Source organism: Solea senegalensis, unplaced genomic scaffold (assembly GCF_019176455.1).
Source record: "Solea senegalensis isolate Sse05_10M unplaced genomic scaffold, IFAPA_SoseM_1 scf7180000015899, whole genome shotgun sequence".
Classification (NCBI taxonomy): domain Eukaryota; kingdom Metazoa; phylum Chordata; class Actinopteri; order Pleuronectiformes; family Soleidae; genus Solea; species Solea senegalensis.
In genome coordinates, this window is record NW_025321499.1 from 1 (window position 1) to 18,711 (window position 18,711).

Genomic DNA, 18,711 nt, shown 5'->3' on the forward strand with positions numbered 1-18,711 from the left:
ACCTGTGATGATGAACTCTGACCTGTGATGATGAACGTTGACCTTTGATGAAGAAGAACGTTGACCTTTGATGAAGAACTTTGATCTTTTATGAAGAACGTTGACCTTTGATTAAGAACTTTGACCTATTATGAAGAACATTGACCTTTGATGAAGAAGAACTTCGACCCATGAAGAACATTGACCTGTGAAGAACGTTGACCTTTGATGAAGAACTTTGACCTTTGATGAAGAATGTTGACCTTTGATGAAGAAGAACTTTGACCTTTGATGAGGAAGAATTTTGACCTGTGATGAAGACCTTTATGAAGAACGTTGACCTTTGATGAAGAAGAACTTTGACCTGTGATGAAGAACGTTGACCTGTGATGAAGAACGTTGACCTTTGATGAAGAACAACTGTGTACCAGCTTTGTGGAGACAGCAGTAAATCATCAGCCATGTTTGTTGTCATTCCAGAGTCAGTTATGCCTGAAGTTCACCGCAGTGACACCAGATTCAGCAAAGTCTCTGTTTGGATTCACAGGCTGGGAGCTCAGACAGACGCACAGCGCTGCCACCAACCAATCATCACAAACCTTCAGAAAGGAATGCAGCCGTCGCCCATTTATCGACCACGACCCCACTCTGACCCCTGTGTGTGTGTATGTGTGTAACGTGTGTGTGTGTGTTGATACATTCAGTACGCACAGACTCCAACACTAACAGGTGAGCAAATGCAATGCACCCTTGAATAAACTGCACATTTTTACAGCTTTGACAACACCATGTGTTTTTCTTTTGTCTGTATTTATGTACATTTTGTTATGTGTAACCCTTTTGGTGGAGCTACAACATATATAAGAAACTGTGGTGAACAAGTGCAATATAATTTATCTATGGCTAGTGAGATCAGAAGCTCTAGAGCCGACTACAGAGCCAAGGATGAACCAAACAACACACCAGGAACAACTCAGACACAGTATCTCTCCTTTGAGAAAGAACTCCTCTTCCATTTAATAGAACAGGGTAGGATGAATAGAAAACACAGTTACAGTGTATATAATATGTACAATTCTTACCCGGGTAAGTATAAAAATAAAAAATAAAAAATAAAATATAATTCACAGCTGTTTAAATAGTCTTTGGATTAAATGTTCAATTTAACCCTTAAATTATTATATTGTTTTTATTTTATGCCAATTGAGATATGTGAAGGTCAATGAGTGAAAGGTTATTTCAGCAGTGGTGGGCTAGGCCCTGCTGGCTGCTACACCACTGATCAATCATGTTTCTGATCTCCTTTGTGTGCACTTTTCACGGCAATCAGACAGAAAACAGTAAACGTGGCACGAGCCCTCATCTTGTTTGTTTGCACCTTCTCCATCACAACATGAAGTGGTGAATGTCCTGAGGACTGGGGGCGGTAACGTATTGTGTCACAGTGCTTCCACTGGTGTTATGCTGTGTGTCTCCTGCTCTATCTGCGGTTTTCTATCTGCTGTAACGATCGATCAACTGAACAAACACTCGTTTTATAGAATTGACTTTCACCCGCTACTTTTGCTTAAACGCTATAATTCACGTAGATTCACGTATGGTGTTTCTTTCTTTGCTAGCGTAACAAGTTAGCTTAGCAGCTATGGCTTGTCTCTCTCCCTCTCCTTCTCTCTCCTGTGTTATGTGCTACATGTTTAGTTGGTGTAGGTGGAGGCGAGGCTAGCTAAATCAGTTAGCCAGTCCCCAGTAGTCGGTGCGGACCACATAGCATTAGCTCCTTCAGCAGCTCCCGTGCAGCCGGGAGACAAACAGGGCAGCTGGGTGACTGTAGTGTTAAGCCTAAGAGTCCTGTCCACCACCAACCTGTTCACACCTCAAACAAGTTTTCCCCTCTCAGCACCACACAGACTGAGAAACCAACTCTGGTAATTGGTGACTCCATCCTGAGGAACGTGAAAATAGCGACGCCAGCGACCACAGTCCAGAGCGGGCGACATAGAGTCTTATCTGAAACTGCTGGCTACAGATAATCCTAAATTCAGTAAAGTTATTATTCACGTCGGCAGTAATGACACCCGATTACGCCAATCGGAGGTCACTAAAGTTAATGTTAAGGCTGTGTGTAGGTAACACAATCTATGTCTGACAACATAATCTTCTCTGGTCCTTTGCCCAATGTAACCAGTGACAAAGCTACACAAAGCTAGAGCTGCCTATTATTCTTCTCTAATTAAAGAAAATAAGAATAATCATAGATTTCTTTTCAGCACTGTAGCCAGGCTGACACAGAGCCACAGCTCCACTGAACCATCTATTCCTTTAACACTGAGCAGTGATGACTTTATCAACGTCTTTGTGAATAAAATAACATCAATTAGAGAAAAAATGGATCATCTCCTCCCTCATATTGGGACTGACTCATCTTCTAGCACAAGAGCTTTAGAAGCACCAGGTGCACAGTTAGACAGTTTCTCCCCTATAGATCTCCCTGAGTTAACATCATTAGTTTCATCATCTAAGCCATCAACCTGTCAGTTAGATCCTATCCCCACCAAACTGTTTAAAGATGTGTTTCCTTTAATTAACAACTCTATATTAACTCAAATTAATCTATCCTTATTAACTGGATATGTGCCCCAAACGTTTAAAGTAGCAGTTATTAAACCCCTTCTAAAAAAAGCGACCCTTGACCCAGATATTTTAGCTAATTACCGTCCGATATCTAATCTTCCCTTTGTCTCTAAAATCTTAGAAAAGGCAGTTGCTAATCAATTATGTGAATATTTGCACATTAATGACCTGTTTGAAGATTTTCAGTCAGGTTTTAGATTAAACCATAGCACAGAAACAGCACTAGTTAAAGTTAGTAACTCAGATAATGGTCTAGTTTCTTTACTTGTCCTGTTAGATCTTAGTGCTGCGTTTGACACCATTGATCATAATATTCTACTGCAGAGATTGGAGCAGACTCTTGGTATCACAGGTGCTGCCCTCTGCTGGTTTAAATCATACTTATCTGATAGATTCCAGTTTGTTCACGTTAATGATAAAGCCTCACTACAAACAAAAGTTAATTGTGGAGTTCCACAAGGCTCAGTGCTTGGGCCTATACTTTTTACCTTATATATGCTTCCTCTAGGGAACATTATTAGAAAGCATAACATACACTTTCATTGTTATGCAGATGACACACAGCTATATTTATCAATGAGGCCGATGAAATAAATCAGGTTGTTCAACTCCAGGAATGTCTCAGAGACATTAAGTCCTGGATGACCTGTAACTTTCTACTTTTAAACTTTTATACTCGGCCCTAAACACCTCAGAGAAAAACTTTCTGATCACATTGTCACTTTAGATGACATCACCCTGGCTTCCAGTTCCACTGTGATGAACCTTGGAGTTACTTTTGACCAGGAAATGTCATTTGATTCACACATAAAACTCATTTCCAGAACAGCCTCCTTCCACCTGCGGAACATTATGAAAATTAGAAACATTCTGTCTTTACAGGATGCTGAAAAACTAGTTCATGCTTTTGTTAATCTAGATTAGATTACTGTAACTCCTTATTATCAGGATGTTCTAACAAGTCTGTTAGAACCCTTCAGTTCATTCAAAATGCTGCAGCACGAGTTCTGACAGGGAAACCTGGACCATCTCTTAGTTATGCTGCTATAGAACTAAACTGCTGGGGGATTTTCCTGTGGTACACGCACATTCACTCTCTCACACTCAGGATTTGATTATGACTTTTTATATGTCATTAACCTTGTCTCTTTCTCTCCCTAGTTTGTGTCTTTCCTTCCTTCCCTCTCTCTCTCTCTGTATTCTCATTATGAAGGTTGCAGGATCCAGATCCAGTTTCCGAGGCTACGCTCATCGTCACCATTATTATTATTTTGTAATTAAAAAGTCTATATCAGTAACTGTATAAACTTGTAACCTGATACAGTTGTTGTGTATCTGCTCCTGGTCTCTCTCTCTCTTCTGTCTCTACCTCATCTCCCTCTTGTCCTTTCTCTTCCCCCTTTCTGTCCCCCACCTCTCCACTGTCCCCCATTTTCCTTTCACCCCAACCGGTCGAGGCAGATGACCGCACATCTCTGAGTCTGGTTCTGTCAGAGATTTCTTCTTCTGTTAAGAGGGAGTTTTTTCTCTCCACTGATGCCTAGTGTTTGCTCATTGTGTGAACTGTTGTGTTTCTCTGCTCTCCTTGATGTTGTCTATGTACAGACCTGAGATCATGTATGTTATGATTTGCTGCTATACAAATAAAATTTAATTGAATTAAAAACTCTTTGAAAAGTGTGTGATTGTAAAATCCATCAGACTTTTGAGGATGTAGCAGCACACACACACTGACAACGTCAACTGTCCTTGGTCACAATTATCTCACAATGTGACATATGACATGCATTAAATCACCACGATAGTTTCATGTTGGTTCATGTGGGACACACTAAATTCATAACATTTATATACAAATATATTTTTGTCAGATCCTTGGTTGAGTCTTTTATTGGAAACCAGATTATGAAGTTTTGTTTAATATTTGATAATTGCCCACATTGTCGTCCATTCAGGCAGAATAAGTGAAAACACCTGCGAGGATGGACTGTGTCTGTGTGTGTGTGTGTGTGTGTGTGTGGCTGGGCGTGGCGCCTCAATCTCACAGTTCATGAATGAATTGAACTCTTGAACTGTATGCTGGTATGTAACAGACTGTCAAAGAAGAATCTGTCTGAACAAGTTCATCATCAAAGTCAGTGACAGTCAACACATGTCAGCTGATCAACGACACAAAACATCAGTGAACAACGCACTTTGGAAATGTTTTCTCCTCCGTCACCGGTTACATTTTCTGACACTTCTGATTTCAGGTGACTTCTTTACACCTGCATCTGCACAATTACAAACACACAAGTTCTTCTTCAACTCAGTCAAACACACACATGGCAAGACATTGAGTCATGGTAGAGAAAGCAAGATGGCAGACAGTAGTTAGCATCAGCTGAAGGTGACTAAGGATTAACTTAACTATGGAGACTTATATTTAGTGTCATTTTGTTCTAAGATGGAATAACACTGAGACTTTTATTGTGAAAAGTGCTGGGCTGTGTTTTAATGCGTGACGAAGAGAAACTGAGACTTTTATTGTGAAAATGTGGGTTTGTGTTTTAGTGCGTGATGAAGAGAAACTGAGAAGAGAAACTGAGACTTTTATTGTGTAAAGTGCTGGGCTGTGTTTTAGTGCTTGATGAAGAGAAACTAAGAGTTTTATTGTGAAAAGTGCTGGGCTGTGTTCTAGTGCGTGACGAAGAGAAACTGAGACTTTTATTGTGAAGTGTGGGTTTGTGTTTTAGTGCATGATGAAGAGAAACTGAGACTTTTATTGTGTAAAGTGCTGGGCTGTGTTTTAGTGCTTGATGAAGAGAAACTAAGAGTTTTATTGTGAAAAGTGTGGGGTTGTGTTTTAGTGTGTGATGAAGAGAAACTGAGACTTTTATTGTGAAAATTATACAAGTAAAATGACACAGTTAAATAAATAGTCATAATTGTATTTAACCGCAGTCATTTGAGTAGATGTAATGTGTTACACTTCCTGTATTTTATTTTGTAAAGGTTGATGCCTGAGGCCTGTTCACTGCATGTTACTGAGCAAACGTGTACAAACATGTGATGAAGACAAAAGTGTAATTTAAACATTTTTCTTCCTGTAAACATTTTCTTTTTCCTCCTTCTGCAGGAGAAACCAGGAAGGTCAGAGGTCATGGCCAGCCTGGGGCCGTCTGCCTTGGTCAAGGACACTTCAGCAGGAGAGTTGAACTGGTGACCTTTGACTTTCAGACAGTGAACACCAGGAGGAGAAGTTGTTGTGTTTGTCTCCTGGAATGTTGACAAGAACAGATGTTTGAGTGTGTGTGTGATAATTACCACGTCTGACCAACGTCGTAATTATCGCCTGAGTAGCTCCTCCTTCTCTTCCTCCTCCTCCTTTTTAAAATCTGGGGCTGCTTCAAAATAAAGTAAAGATAAAAAATGTGATAATTCATGTGTTTATGGACTTTTATTTTAAAAATGGTCATGTGATCATCAGGTGGACAGAGATCATTTGTGATACATTAGCGTCCTGTTTGTCTGCCCAGCAGACTCCGCCCCCTCGTTTAAGGAAACAATTACTGATGTTCAATCCGAGCCCCGCGGGTCCACAGAGGTCACAGGGTCACGGGGTCACGTTCAGGCAGTGAACGGGAAAACACGGCCTGTTCCTAAAAAAATAACTCAATTAAATATCAGCCGGAAGGTTGTTGTTGTTGTGGTGACATGGTGGTGGCGCTGTTTCATTTTAAAAAGCTCTGTTTTTCTCCTCTCTCTGGTCATAAATACAAACTGTGATTATTACTGGATACAAATATGACGATACATTCACAGCTCCCTGCTCAACAGTTAAGGGGAAACTTAAGGGAACCTTAACTGACAATAAAGTGAAGTGATACGAGTATCAGTTCATCAACTTTAGTCTGTTTCATGATAATTATCTAATAACCATTTTATAGCATTGTTATTATTTCTGGCATGGCTGTGAATCAACTTAAACAAATACATGAATTTCTCATTTTTGTTGCATAATTGAAAAGAAGACACTTGACAAAGGCAGATTTTTGTTTTTGCCCATCTTCTATTTTCCTCCAGCAGCTCCTTGTGAAACACAAGTGAAACATTAAAGACTCCTTAAAGAGGAGAAAGTGCTGTCTCCTTCCACAGATCATTTAAAGAACACATTTAAACAGTGAAGCTTTTCTAGTTTCTATCAGTGAAACAACAGAAAATCTACGTCTGCATTTTAAATACAGCTTATTCATATTAATGCTACTTCATTTGATACACATCATGAGTATTATTATCATTATTATTATTATTATTATTAGTATTATGTTAAGGATACACAGTTCAGCACATTCATACACACACACACATACAGAGGAATTTCTACATAAAGAAATCAAGTCCACGTTACATCAGTGTCTCTGTAGTTTCCTGTTGCATTGTGGGAATGAGACCAGTCATAAGAAAAACGTTGATCTTTGCACCTGTTTCACCAAAACTGAGAACGAGAGGGGGCGGAGTCACAGTGTTTCCATAGAGACGGCGTTGATGAATCTTGATAGTTCAGGTTTGGTATGAGACACTGACGTCTTCATCTATTCTAAAGACAGGATGTCCTCTCTGCTGGCGGCCATGTTTCTACTGAGCGTGAGTCTGCATGTGTCAGACTGGTTCTCAGCAGCAGGGGGCGCTCACAGCACAGTCCACTCTGACCTCACACGACCTCAGTTGATTCGCTGCGCATCTTCACTTGCACCCGTTCACTGCTCTCCACTTCACAAAGTTCTTCCTGTGCAGTTCATCTCCATGGAAATTAAAGTAGGCGTGTCCTGCTCAGGTCTGGATGCTTTAACCAGAGGCAGACTGAAGGTGTGCGCGGTTGTAGGTGAACCGTACGTGCAGTCCGTTCACCGGGTGGACGATGGGGACGGTCTGCATGGTGGGAAACGTGTCGGTGGTCAGAGTCCAGTCACACGAGGCCGTCAGCTCCACGGCCAGAGTCTTCAGGATGATCTGAGCCAACTCCCGCCCAACACAGCTGCGCACGCCGCCACCGAATGGCACGTAGCTGAACCGAGACGCCCGGCTCTCCTCCCGCTCTGGACCAAAGCGATCTGGGTCAAAGGCTTCAGGGCTCTGGAAGACCGTGGCAGTCTCGTGGGTGTCCCGGATGCTGTACATGACACTCCAACCTTTGGGGATTTGGTAGCCCTGTGAAATCACAACAGAAATCGAATATGAAATCACAACAGACATCAAATATGGATTCCTGCAGCTTTGATGAAATAGATGAGACATAATATTTCATTTCCACTCACGTCTAATTCAAACGTCTGCAGAGCCGTGCGATAGCCGCCTGACACCGGCGGCAGGAAGCGGAGAACTTCTTTGACGACACAGTCGACGTAACGCAGCTGACTGAGTTTATCGAGGCTCAGATACGGAACGTGAGACCGAGACGCAGGAACACTCCCACACACTTCATCAGAGGAGCCGTCACTGCTCTGAGGTTCGTAGCCCAGACCCTCGGCCTCCAGCTCCACTCGGACTCGCTCCACCACCGTCGGGTGACGGAGCAGCTGCAGGACCAGCGACGTGGAGGCGCTGGCTGTGGTGGAGTGAGCGGCGAAGATCAGCTCCACGGCCGTTTCCTGAAGAAAAGAAAAGAAAATGACTCTGATGATTTTAAACATGAACGATCACGTCATAAAAGAAAGAGTCAGTACCTTCAGCTCCTGGATGGTCAGCCGCTGCCCGAGCTCTTTAGCGCTGGACAACATGTAGTCGAAGGCGTCGTGGAAGTCGTCGTCCGCCTGCTGCTGCTCCAGCTTCTCCTCGATGATCTTCTCCATGTGAGTGTGTAGGATTTCTCTGGCTTTTATTCCCTGGACACAGAAGCAACATTTGAAAGGAGACACAGGACGAGGACAACTGAAACACGACGCCGACGGTCAACCCCACGTCCACCTCCACCCCTCACCTTGCGAAGGCCACTGAGCGGGGCGTCGAATGGCAGCGAGAACAGGTTGTTCATCAGCTGCTCAAAGATGCGCGCCAAGTAAACCACGCGTTCCTCCTCCAGCTGCAGGCCCAGCAGAACGCTAGCGGCGATGCGGAACGTCAGCGACTTTGCGGCGCTGTAGACGTCGACAGCGCCCGGCGCCGAGCACCACTTGGCGATTTCAGATTTGACGACGTCCTGCAGCCGGGGCAGGTACGACTCCAGAGCCCCACGGCTGAACACTTTAGCCAGCATCTTCAAAGAGTTCAGGAAACGAGAGGAGTCGTAAAAAAGTAATCGCCTGCAACAGCATCATCAACATGTGACGTAGATATCGTAGATTTTGTAACACATACAATGGTGTCTTTGCATACGGCCCCACCAGAGGGCGCTACTGTGCAGGGGAGCACTATAAGCTTTTCCTGTGTCAAAAATGTTAATAATAAATTCAACATTGTCCTCAATGAAATGTTTGCAGTTTTCATTTGAGGAACGCGATTTCCTCTGTAGACACTTTATGTTGCGTAGTTGTGCCTGATGCTGTGTGTGGGGCACAGTCGAGATAACCCTGCGCCTGCAGGTGCATGTGCGCGCGTGTGTGTGTGTGTGTGTGTGTGGTTCACGCCTTGAGTTGTGGCTTTGTGTCTCTATTGTTGTCACGTCGTTGTTTGGATCTTGAGTATTTGACATTGTGAGATTTTATTGATTGCTATGATACTATGTGTCATGCGTGATGTCATGGTTGAGCTGCAGGTGCTGTGGTTGTTGTTGTGAGGGAACAAGACAGTAATATGTGGTTTTTCTGGATCATATTATAAGATTTTCCTGCACCAAAATCGCCACCAAACACAAGTATTGCTTTTATGACTGTGGTAAAAATGCATCTTTGCTGGCAGCCATGTTTTCAGTTTTCACTGTTTCTCAGCAGCAGGGGGCGCTCAGTGAGCGCAGGGACTGTGAGTCACTGATTCAACCAAAGTTTTGTTGGTTTATTGTTTGCTTTGAACCAGAATAATTGAATCACCTTCATATTAGACATGTGTGCGTCACATGTCTAATGTGTTTTAGATGATGAGAAACCTCATTATTGATGACCTTCGTCTCACCTTCCTCTTCCTCTTGTGAAGGTCACCAATGGAGTTGACCAGCGTGTTTGGTCCCAGGATGATTCGGGTGCTCTGTGGCCACTGTGTGCAGACCACGCTGTGTTCACCCACGAGAATCTTACGGATGTTCTCGGCACCGGTCACTCGCACCACGGGCTTCCCCAGCAGGTGAGTCTTAAACACGTTACCATGGCGTTTGCGACGAGACACGTGGAAGTTAGAGCCCTGGAGACAGACAGACACACAGAGAGAGAGACAGACAAACAGAGAGGGAGATTTGGATGACGAGGAGGACGTTTTTGGTGTCAATGCTGTAGTTTGTAACTTTTTCAATTAATCAATGTCAATGATTAGTTCCCATCTCGTGTCTGTGGAGACATTTCCTCACTTCCTGCACTGCACACAGGAAGTGCTTAATTTTTTTGTGGAGACAGAGAAAACAGGTTCAGAAAAACTTTTAACATCACGATAAATAAGCAAATGAAGCTCCGCCTTCTTTAACTACATCACAAAGAGTCATGTAGAAAATATTTAACGTTAATGTAATATAGCATTATACGTAAATATTTAGAGTAATATAGTGTTACACAGCATATATTAGAGTAGTATAGCGTTATACAGTATATATTAGAGTAATATAGTATTATACAGTATATATTAGAGTAATATAGTGTTATACAGTATATATTGGGTAATATAGTATTGTACAGTATATATCAGAGTAATATAGTATTATACAGTATATATTAGAGTAATATAGTGTTATACAGTATATATTGGGTAATATAGTATTGTACAGTATATATCAGAGTAATATAGTATTATACAGTATATATTAGAGTAATATAGTGTTATACAGTATATATTAGAGTAATGTAGTATTATACCGCATACATGATATTACTCTATACATTAGAGTAATATAGGGGTGGAGTGGCTCAGTGGTTAAGACCGGCACCCTATGTGCAAAAAACATCATGGTCGCAATGGTCGCAAGTTCATTGTACTCAATTCCATTGTAAGTCGTTTTGGATAAAAGCGTCTGCTAAATGTAATGTAATGTAATATCATGTAATAGGTCAGTAATAACACCTGAGAATTGAGAAAGGATGCATTTTAAATGACATGATAATTATTGGACTAATGAATAATTCATTCATTCACCTTCTGTTTTTAATCATATTTATTGGCTGATTATTATTTATTAATAATGACACATTCTGTTTATGTTATAACTTCTTTAATAACCTGTTTAATGTGTTTAATATTTACATGTTACATTACATGTCATTTAGCAGACGATTTTATCCAAAGTGACTTACAATGGAATTGAGTAGAAATCAGCCAGGAGTGGAACTTGTGACCATTGCGACCATGATGTCTTTCGCACACAGGATACCGGTCTTAGCCACTGAGCCACTCCACTCCACTATTTAGTTAGTATTATTATTATTTCTATAGAAGAACATGTAGATACATATTTCTGATACGTAATCATTAGTCTATTACCTTCATATCACAATATTATGCTACTATGTTGTGATGTCATCATTTTCACACTTCTGCACAGTCATTCATTCACTTTCTGCCATTGTGTCCTAAACATGGAAGTCGTAGGGGGTGGAGCCAATCCCAGCTCACTTCAGGTGAAAGGTCATCACAGGTCAACCACAGACACACACAAACACACACACACTGTTCTCAATTCCCAAGTGTGCAAGGACGTGCACACTTGGGAATTACGACTGGACTACACACATGAAGATGAAGATGATGAAGATTAAGAAGATGAAGATGAAGGGTGACTCTCACCTGCAGCAGCCAGTGGAAGGTCTCTCCCACCAGTGGCCAGCCCATGGACCCCGTGGGCAGCGGAAGTTCACTCTCTCTGTCGCGGCTCAAATTCCAGCGGAGATTCCACAGCTGTCGCGTGACCGTCAGCAGCACGAGTACGAGCACGAGCGACGAGAGCGCGCCGGCCATGGCGGAGAGCGCGCCCAACTGAGCCACAGGAAACATGTGCACTTCCACTTCACCATCCACCTGTGTGTGTGTGTGTGTGCGCGCGCGTGTGCGTGTGTGTGCGTGCGTGTCGGCTCAAACACTGCGTGACCGTGTGCGTTAAACTCCTCCTTCTTTTTCTTTCAACTTTGACCTGAAACAAAATGAAGAGTTGGTTTAGTTTGAATTTTAACTGAGAATAAAACCACATGTTTGTTACGATTAGAGATGAAGCGCGCGCACATACACACACACGCGCACAGCCGCAGACACGCGCGCACACACATTGTTACTCTTTTAATCAGTGTATTTATTTAAATGAAATAAAGTTTGGTTACAGAAGATTCATGACGTCATCACAGGTGGGATTTCCTCTAGTCAGAAAAGTGATGAACTAAACTAAATATGACTAAAGTTTATTTTCATCACTTGATTAATCCGTTTGTTTTGTAAAAAAGAAAAGACTATTATTTTGTATTTTATTTAAAAAAAGAACATAAAATATTATAAGATAAAAGCTGAAAAACTTAACCTTTTAACGTGTTTATTTTATTTAGGCCGCAGAAATAAATCTGTTACTAAATGGAACACCAGGGGTTTTTTTATTTCTTAAATATGAATATTTTCTGGTTAATTTGCTCCATAAAACAAATAAATCATTCTGATTAATATTTTTTAAATTTTATGCACCAAACTCACCGATTTCACAGATAACATAATAATTAACTTCTGATCATTATGGTCTATTCATTTATTTATCAAAACTGGAAGGAAATATTATTATAGTCTCCTGTCTTATAATATACTCAAGGAAATATTGGTTGTTTATTTTTCTACTCTCAACAGAAAATATTCACAGAATTTTTAACAACACGTTTCAACTCGTTTATTTTATAAAAAAACAAAAAAACACTGAGCGTCAATAATTCACTATTGAATCCTTGGTGTGAAACAATGATCAAATAATTGTGCTGTGAGTCTATGAGACAGAGACTATTTTCTTCTCCTTTTCTCCTTTTTCTCCTTCTCCTTTTCTCCGTCTCCTCCTTTTCCTTTTCTCTTCCTTTTCCTTTTGTCCTTCTCCTCCTTCTCCTTCTTCTTCTCCCTTTCTCCTTCTCCTTCTTCTTCTTCATGAACACTAAGTGTCAACTATTCCAAATAGTTTTACAGGTTTACATGCAGCGGCTTGTCTATCAGCTCCTGCGCTTTTATAGAAACTACAGTGAGTTCACAGCAGCAGCGCATCACACACACACACACACACACACACGCTGCGCTTCATCTCACAGAGACTTGAATCTTTTTCTGCACCAAAGCTGCTGTGTGTGTGTGTGTGTGTGTGTGTGTGTGTGTGTGTGTGTGTCAATTATAATAACAGTAATTACAATAATTGTAATGATGACAATAAAAAGGGCTGCTGTCCTCAGTGAGGCGGTAAACACACACACAAACACTCACTCACTCACTCACTCACTCACACACTCACTCACTCACTCACCTGAACGCTGAGTCCCGTCAAAGATCCCCGACAGTCGCTGCGGAGCTCCGACTGTCGGGGATCTTTATAAATACAAGTGCCGTGACGTCACCCTCTGACGGTGACGTCACGGTGGGCTCGTTCTTTCAGAGAGAGAGAGAAGTTTGGAGCAGAGACGCCGGTGTCTGTGTGCGTGTTTGTGATAGACTCAGTGATCAGCTGCAGTATTTGTTCTGAGTTGTACAGCAGATTATATTATTATTATTACTATTATTATTAGTATTATTGTTGTTATTATTATTATTATTATTGTTGTTGTTGTTGTTGTTACTATTATTGTTGTTGTTGTTATTATTATGATTACTGTTATTATTATTACTGTTGTTGTTATTATGGTTATTGTTATTATTATTATTATTATTGTTGTTATTATTATGCTTATTATTATTTTTTATTATCACTATCATCATAATTATTATTATTGTTGTTGTTATTATGATTATTGTTGTTATCATTGGTGTTATTATTCTTATTATTGTTATTGTTGTTGCTAGTAGTTTTATTATTATTGTTGTCATAATTATTATTACTATTGTTGTTGTTGCTATTATTATTAGTGTTATTATTATTACTATTGTTGTTGCTATTATTATTGTTGTTATCATTGTTATTATTATTATTATTGGTGTTATTATTCTTATTACTATTGTTGTTGCTATTATTATTGTTGTTATCATTGTTATTATTATTATTATTGGTGTTATTATTCTTATTACTATTGTTGTTGCTATTATTATTATTGTTGCTAGTAGTTTTATTATTATTGTCATAATTATTATTACTATTGTTGTTGTTGCTATTATTATTAGTGTTATTATTATTACTATTGTTGTTGCTAGTAGTAGTATTATTGCCATTATTATTATTACTATTGTTGTTGTTGCTATTATTCTTATTATTGCTGTGTTGCTATTATTATTATTGTTATTGTTGTTGCTAGTAGTATTATTATTAGTATTATATTATAATCATTATTATTACTTTCTCAGGCTGAGCTAATAAAGGAACTGTCCAGGGTGTGACCCCGCCTATTGCCCTATGTCAAAACACAACACAACAGACAACTGAAGTGAACTGAGGGGTATTCCAGAAAGCAGGTTCAACAAACTCTGAGTCTATCCCTGAACTCTGAGTTGACTTACTCTGAGTCGGGAAACTCTGAGTATCCGGTTCCAGAACAGCTGATCTGAGTTAGTTCAATCAACTCTGAGTATGTTAACCTCGAGGTACGCGCGTGCACAACCACTATAAAAAGCCATCATCAATGGAGCCCCGATACCACGAGTCACCATGACAACCGAGAAAAAAAAAAGATCAACTTATTTCAGTGCGAAGGAGTTTGAGATCCTTTTGCTGACCTACGGAGAATATGAGCACATATTTCGCCGCGAATGCAACACAGCTGCAGCAGCGAAGGAGAGAGAGACCGCATGGGAGAAAATTGCTGCCCGAGTCAACGCGTAAGTTTGAATGTACTATTCCATTGACGTAACATTCAACCGTAAGATCGTACCATAGCCTATAGTTATGTATATATGTATATATATGTATATGTGTGTATATATATACACGTATATGTATATGTATATGTATAAATATATATATATATATATATATATACATATACATATATGTGTATATGTATGTATGTGTGTGTATATGTATGCCTCCTTTTTAACAAATATATATCCACCCACCCAACAGTTGTGGATGGTGTAATCTGCCTGGTTCAGCCTCCGACTGAAACAATTGTTAACCCTGCAGCTGTAAGTATTCCATACTCAGATCTTGCCTCAGAGGACTTGGTCAATGCTCCCCGGGCGCTACTCAGTGTGGCAGCCCACTGCTCCTAACTAGGATGGGTCAAAATGCAGAGGAATACTTTCCCTAAGGGGATTAATAAAAACTAACTTTAACTTTAACTTTAGTTCAAAGTATTCTGAAACAGTATCTTTTCCTGCATCACAGGAGGAGGAGGAGGAGGAGGAAGAGGAGGAGGAGGAGGATGATGATGAGGAAACGCTGTCTGCTGCCACAGGGAGAGATCCGGAGGGGCCTACTGAAGTGTGTCTTAATATTATGTATAGCTACTGGCACTGCTCTACCCATTCATATTCATTTACATTCTTGAGTGGAATTTGGAGTTTGACATGTACACTGAAGTGATGAGCATAGATAATGGACAAACTAGCACATTCTTGTCCTTCAACAGAACATGGCTGGGCATCACCATGAGGAGGGTCCATCAACTTCTAGAGCACAGCTTGACACAGTGAGATTTTCGGTCAATACCATGTTAAATCTGTATGTAGAACTGCAGGAATTAAATGTCGTCCATATGTTTCCGAGTTGCCGGTAAAAGAGTTGTACAGGGTGCACCTAATGAAAACCATTCAAAAAACCGAGAAAGAAATGGTGTACCTGGACCAGCAAATCAGAAAAACAGACTTGTAAATTCTATTAGTTGAACGCCAGTTGAGGTGGGTGCATTTTGAAACAGGTGAATATGTGAAATATGTTAATAGTTGGAACTATATTACAAATCCTGACTGTTGCTTTTGTACTTTTAGGGAATAAAGAAGAACCAAATCACATGTGAATTTGTCTTTTATTTTTAATCAAAACGTCTAATCTGGGTCGGAAGATTCTCTCACGACGTAATGCATTTCTAATCAATACGGCTTCGATGTCGATTGGATTTCTAATGAATGGGCAATCCATGTCTAACTGCTTTCTTCGTGTGGGAGGAGACAGGTAGAAACTCTGGGTTTCTTATAGTAAACCTGCCAGCGAGCAGGTTATGTTCACAGAGTAAGTTACCGCAGTAACAGACCCAGAGTTTAAGTTACCTCTCTTTCTGGAACGGATAACTCAGAGTTTCCCTCATCTCAGGGTTAACAAACTCAGAGTTCTCACATAACCCGCTTTCTGGAATACCCCTCTGGACTGGACTGGACTGGACAGCTTGGTGGAAACAGGTCTTTGATGTCAGTGATGTCTGTGAACTGTCGTGAAAGGCAGCAGGCTCCGCCTCCACAGGGCGTCACCACTGTTCCATCTCCATTACTGAAGCTTTTAAAGTTCAGGGTTAGGATTAGTGGAATGGTCCTTTAAGTGTGTGTGTGTGTGTGTGTGTGTGTGTGTGTGTGGCAGCGTGTGTGTGTGAGAAGTGCATTGTGTGCGTGTGTGGGTGTAAGAGAGAGAGCAGTGTGTGTGCATGTGTGCGTGGTGTGTGTGAGTGCGTATGTGTGTGGAGTGCATTGTGTGTGCGTGTGTGGTTGTGTGTGTGTAAGAGAGAGAGCAAGTGTGTGTGTGTGAGGTGTGTGTGTGTGTGTGTGGGAGAGAGCAAGTGTGTGTGTGTGCGAACAAGTCTATGTGTGTGTGACAGCAAGTGTGTGTGTGTGAGGGAGCAAGTGTGTGTGTGTGAGGCGTGTGTGTGTGTGTGTGTGTGAGAGCAAGTGTGTGTGTGTGTGAGAACAAGTCTATGTGTGTGTGACAGCAAGTGTGTGTGTGTGTGAGCAAGTGTGTGTGTGTGAGAGGCGTGTGTGTGTGTGTGTGTGTGTGAGAGCAAGTGTGTGTGTGTGTGAACAAGTCTATGTGTGTGTGACAGCAAGTGTGTGTGTGTGTGCGAGCGAGAGAAAATACTACATTTAAATGTTTCCATTCAAACTCCTCCTACATTCAGACAAACAATGCAAACGTGTAACCACGACAACACTGTTAAAGCTTCATTTAAACTTACAGCAGTCATGTCATGTGATATAAATGAGCAGAACACTTTGTGTCTTTGGATCAACCATCGCTCTGATTGCCTTCTTTTATCTTTAAAATCTCTTCCTCAGGTTTATCCTTGAGGGTGGAGGGCACAGTGGGCACAGTGGTTAGTAGTGGTGAGCACTGTTGCCTCACAGAAAAAAGGTGCTGGGTTTGACCCCCAGGGCAGCAGAGGTGGGGGGCACCAGGACTACCGGTGCTCTGCTTCCTTATCTTTCATTCGGAGCTCCCCGTCGAGTCGGAACGCCGGCGTATCGGGTGTTTGGGCCGGGGCGAAGGGTCGTGACCTCTGTGAGGAACAAGGGCTACTGTTCTGCTCCAGTCGAGCCTTGTAAAGAGAGAGAGGGAGGGAGGAGAGCCGAACACCCCGCACACACACACACGACAGGGACGTAATGATATTAAATGTTATGATACAATGAAAAGGTCTGATATTATTGGGCAGTTGATCATGAGTGAGATTCTGACTCTTTTATATTGTGAATAATAACTTTGTGTCATGTTATCTTCACAAAACCAAACAAAACTTATTTGTGTCACATATCTGCTACATTGAGGCAGAATCATGAGAATAATAACAACAAAAGTTTCATACTACACTTTAAATTGAAGGGCCACACGGTGCTGTAATGATTAGCACTCTCGCTTTGCAGCGAGAAGACCCGGGTTCGAGCCCCGGGTGGAACAAGGGCCTTTCTGCATGGAGTTGGCATGTTCTCCCCGTGTGCGCGTGGGTTCTCTCCTGGTTCTCCGACTTCCTCCCACAGTCCAAAAACATGCAATGTGGGGATTAGGTAAATTGGACACTCTAAATTGACCATAGGAGTGAGTGTGAGAGTGAATGGTTGTTTGTCTCTATCTGTGTGTGGCCCTGCGATGGACTGGCGAACTGTCCAGGGTGTACCCCGCCTATCGCCCCATGTAGCTGAGATTGGCACAGCACCCCCAACACGTCACACTGATCACAGACAACACGTCACACTGATCACAGACTGATCACAGACACTGATCATAACACACTGATCACAGATACAAGTCACACTGATCACAGACAACCACATCACTATATCACAGATCATAACGTCACACTGATCACATCATCACAGACAACACGCCACGTCATGATCACAGATCACACTGATCACCACACAACACTCATCAGATCACAGACAACGTCACTGATCTGAACAACTGATCTCACACACATGCGACACTGATCACAGATCACACACTGATCTGATCACAGAATCACAGGTCACACTGATCACAGACAACACGTCACACTGATCACAGACACACTGATCGATCAACACATGATCTGACATCACAGATCACACTGATCACAGACATAACCGTCACACTGATCCCACCTGATCACAGAGATCATCCACTGATCACAGACATTGATCACAGATACAATACATCATCACACTGATCACAGATACAACACACTGATCACAGATCACCACTCACACAGATCACAGATACAACACGCACACTGATCACAGACATGATCACACTGATCACGAGTCACACTGATCACAGATACAACACGCGTCACACTGATCACAGATGTCACACTGATCACAGACAACACAGATCACACAACACGATCACAATAACATCACACTGATCACAGATACAACGTCACTGATCACAGATATAACCGCCACACTGATCACAGACATAACCGTCACACTGAT

General features: G+C 41.5%; 1 protein-coding gene across 1 annotated transcript; it reads right to left on the reverse strand.

The window, feature by feature from the left end:
- Nucleotides 1-6,641: 6,641 nt before the first annotated feature.
- Nucleotides 6,642-13,225, reverse strand: LOC122762647 (cytochrome P450 26C1). The gene is made up of 7 exons (XM_044017837.1): nt 13,196-13,225; nt 11,509-11,851; nt 9,697-9,921; nt 8,570-8,845; nt 8,316-8,474; nt 7,908-8,240; nt 6,642-7,800 (listed from the first exon to the last, which is right to left on the reverse strand). Exons 2-7 carry the CDS (start codon nt 11,713-11,715, stop codon nt 7,438-7,440), a joined length of 1,563 nt encoding a protein of 520 aa, XP_043873772.1. The 5' UTR covers nt 11,716-11,851; nt 13,196-13,225; the 3' UTR covers nt 6,642-7,437.
- Nucleotides 13,226-18,711: the final 5,486 nt, after the last annotated feature.

What these genes read in the sequence shown, in the direction of transcription:
- LOC122762647 (XM_044017837.1), bottom strand. Translation starts at nt 11,715, where the DNA reads ATGTTTCCTGTGGCTCAGTTGGGCGCGCTCTCCGCCATGGCCGGCGCG. An exon ending in CGCTCAGTGGCCTTCGCAAG is followed by an intron (nt 8,475 to 8,569) that starts GTGAGGGGTGGA and finishes TTCTGTGTCCAG; the next exon opens with GGAATAAAAGCCAGAGAAAT. An exon ending in TGCAGACGTTTGAATTAGAC is followed by an intron (nt 7,801 to 7,907) that starts GTGAGTGGAAAT and finishes GTGATTTCACAG; the next exon opens with GGCTACCAAATCCCCAAAGG.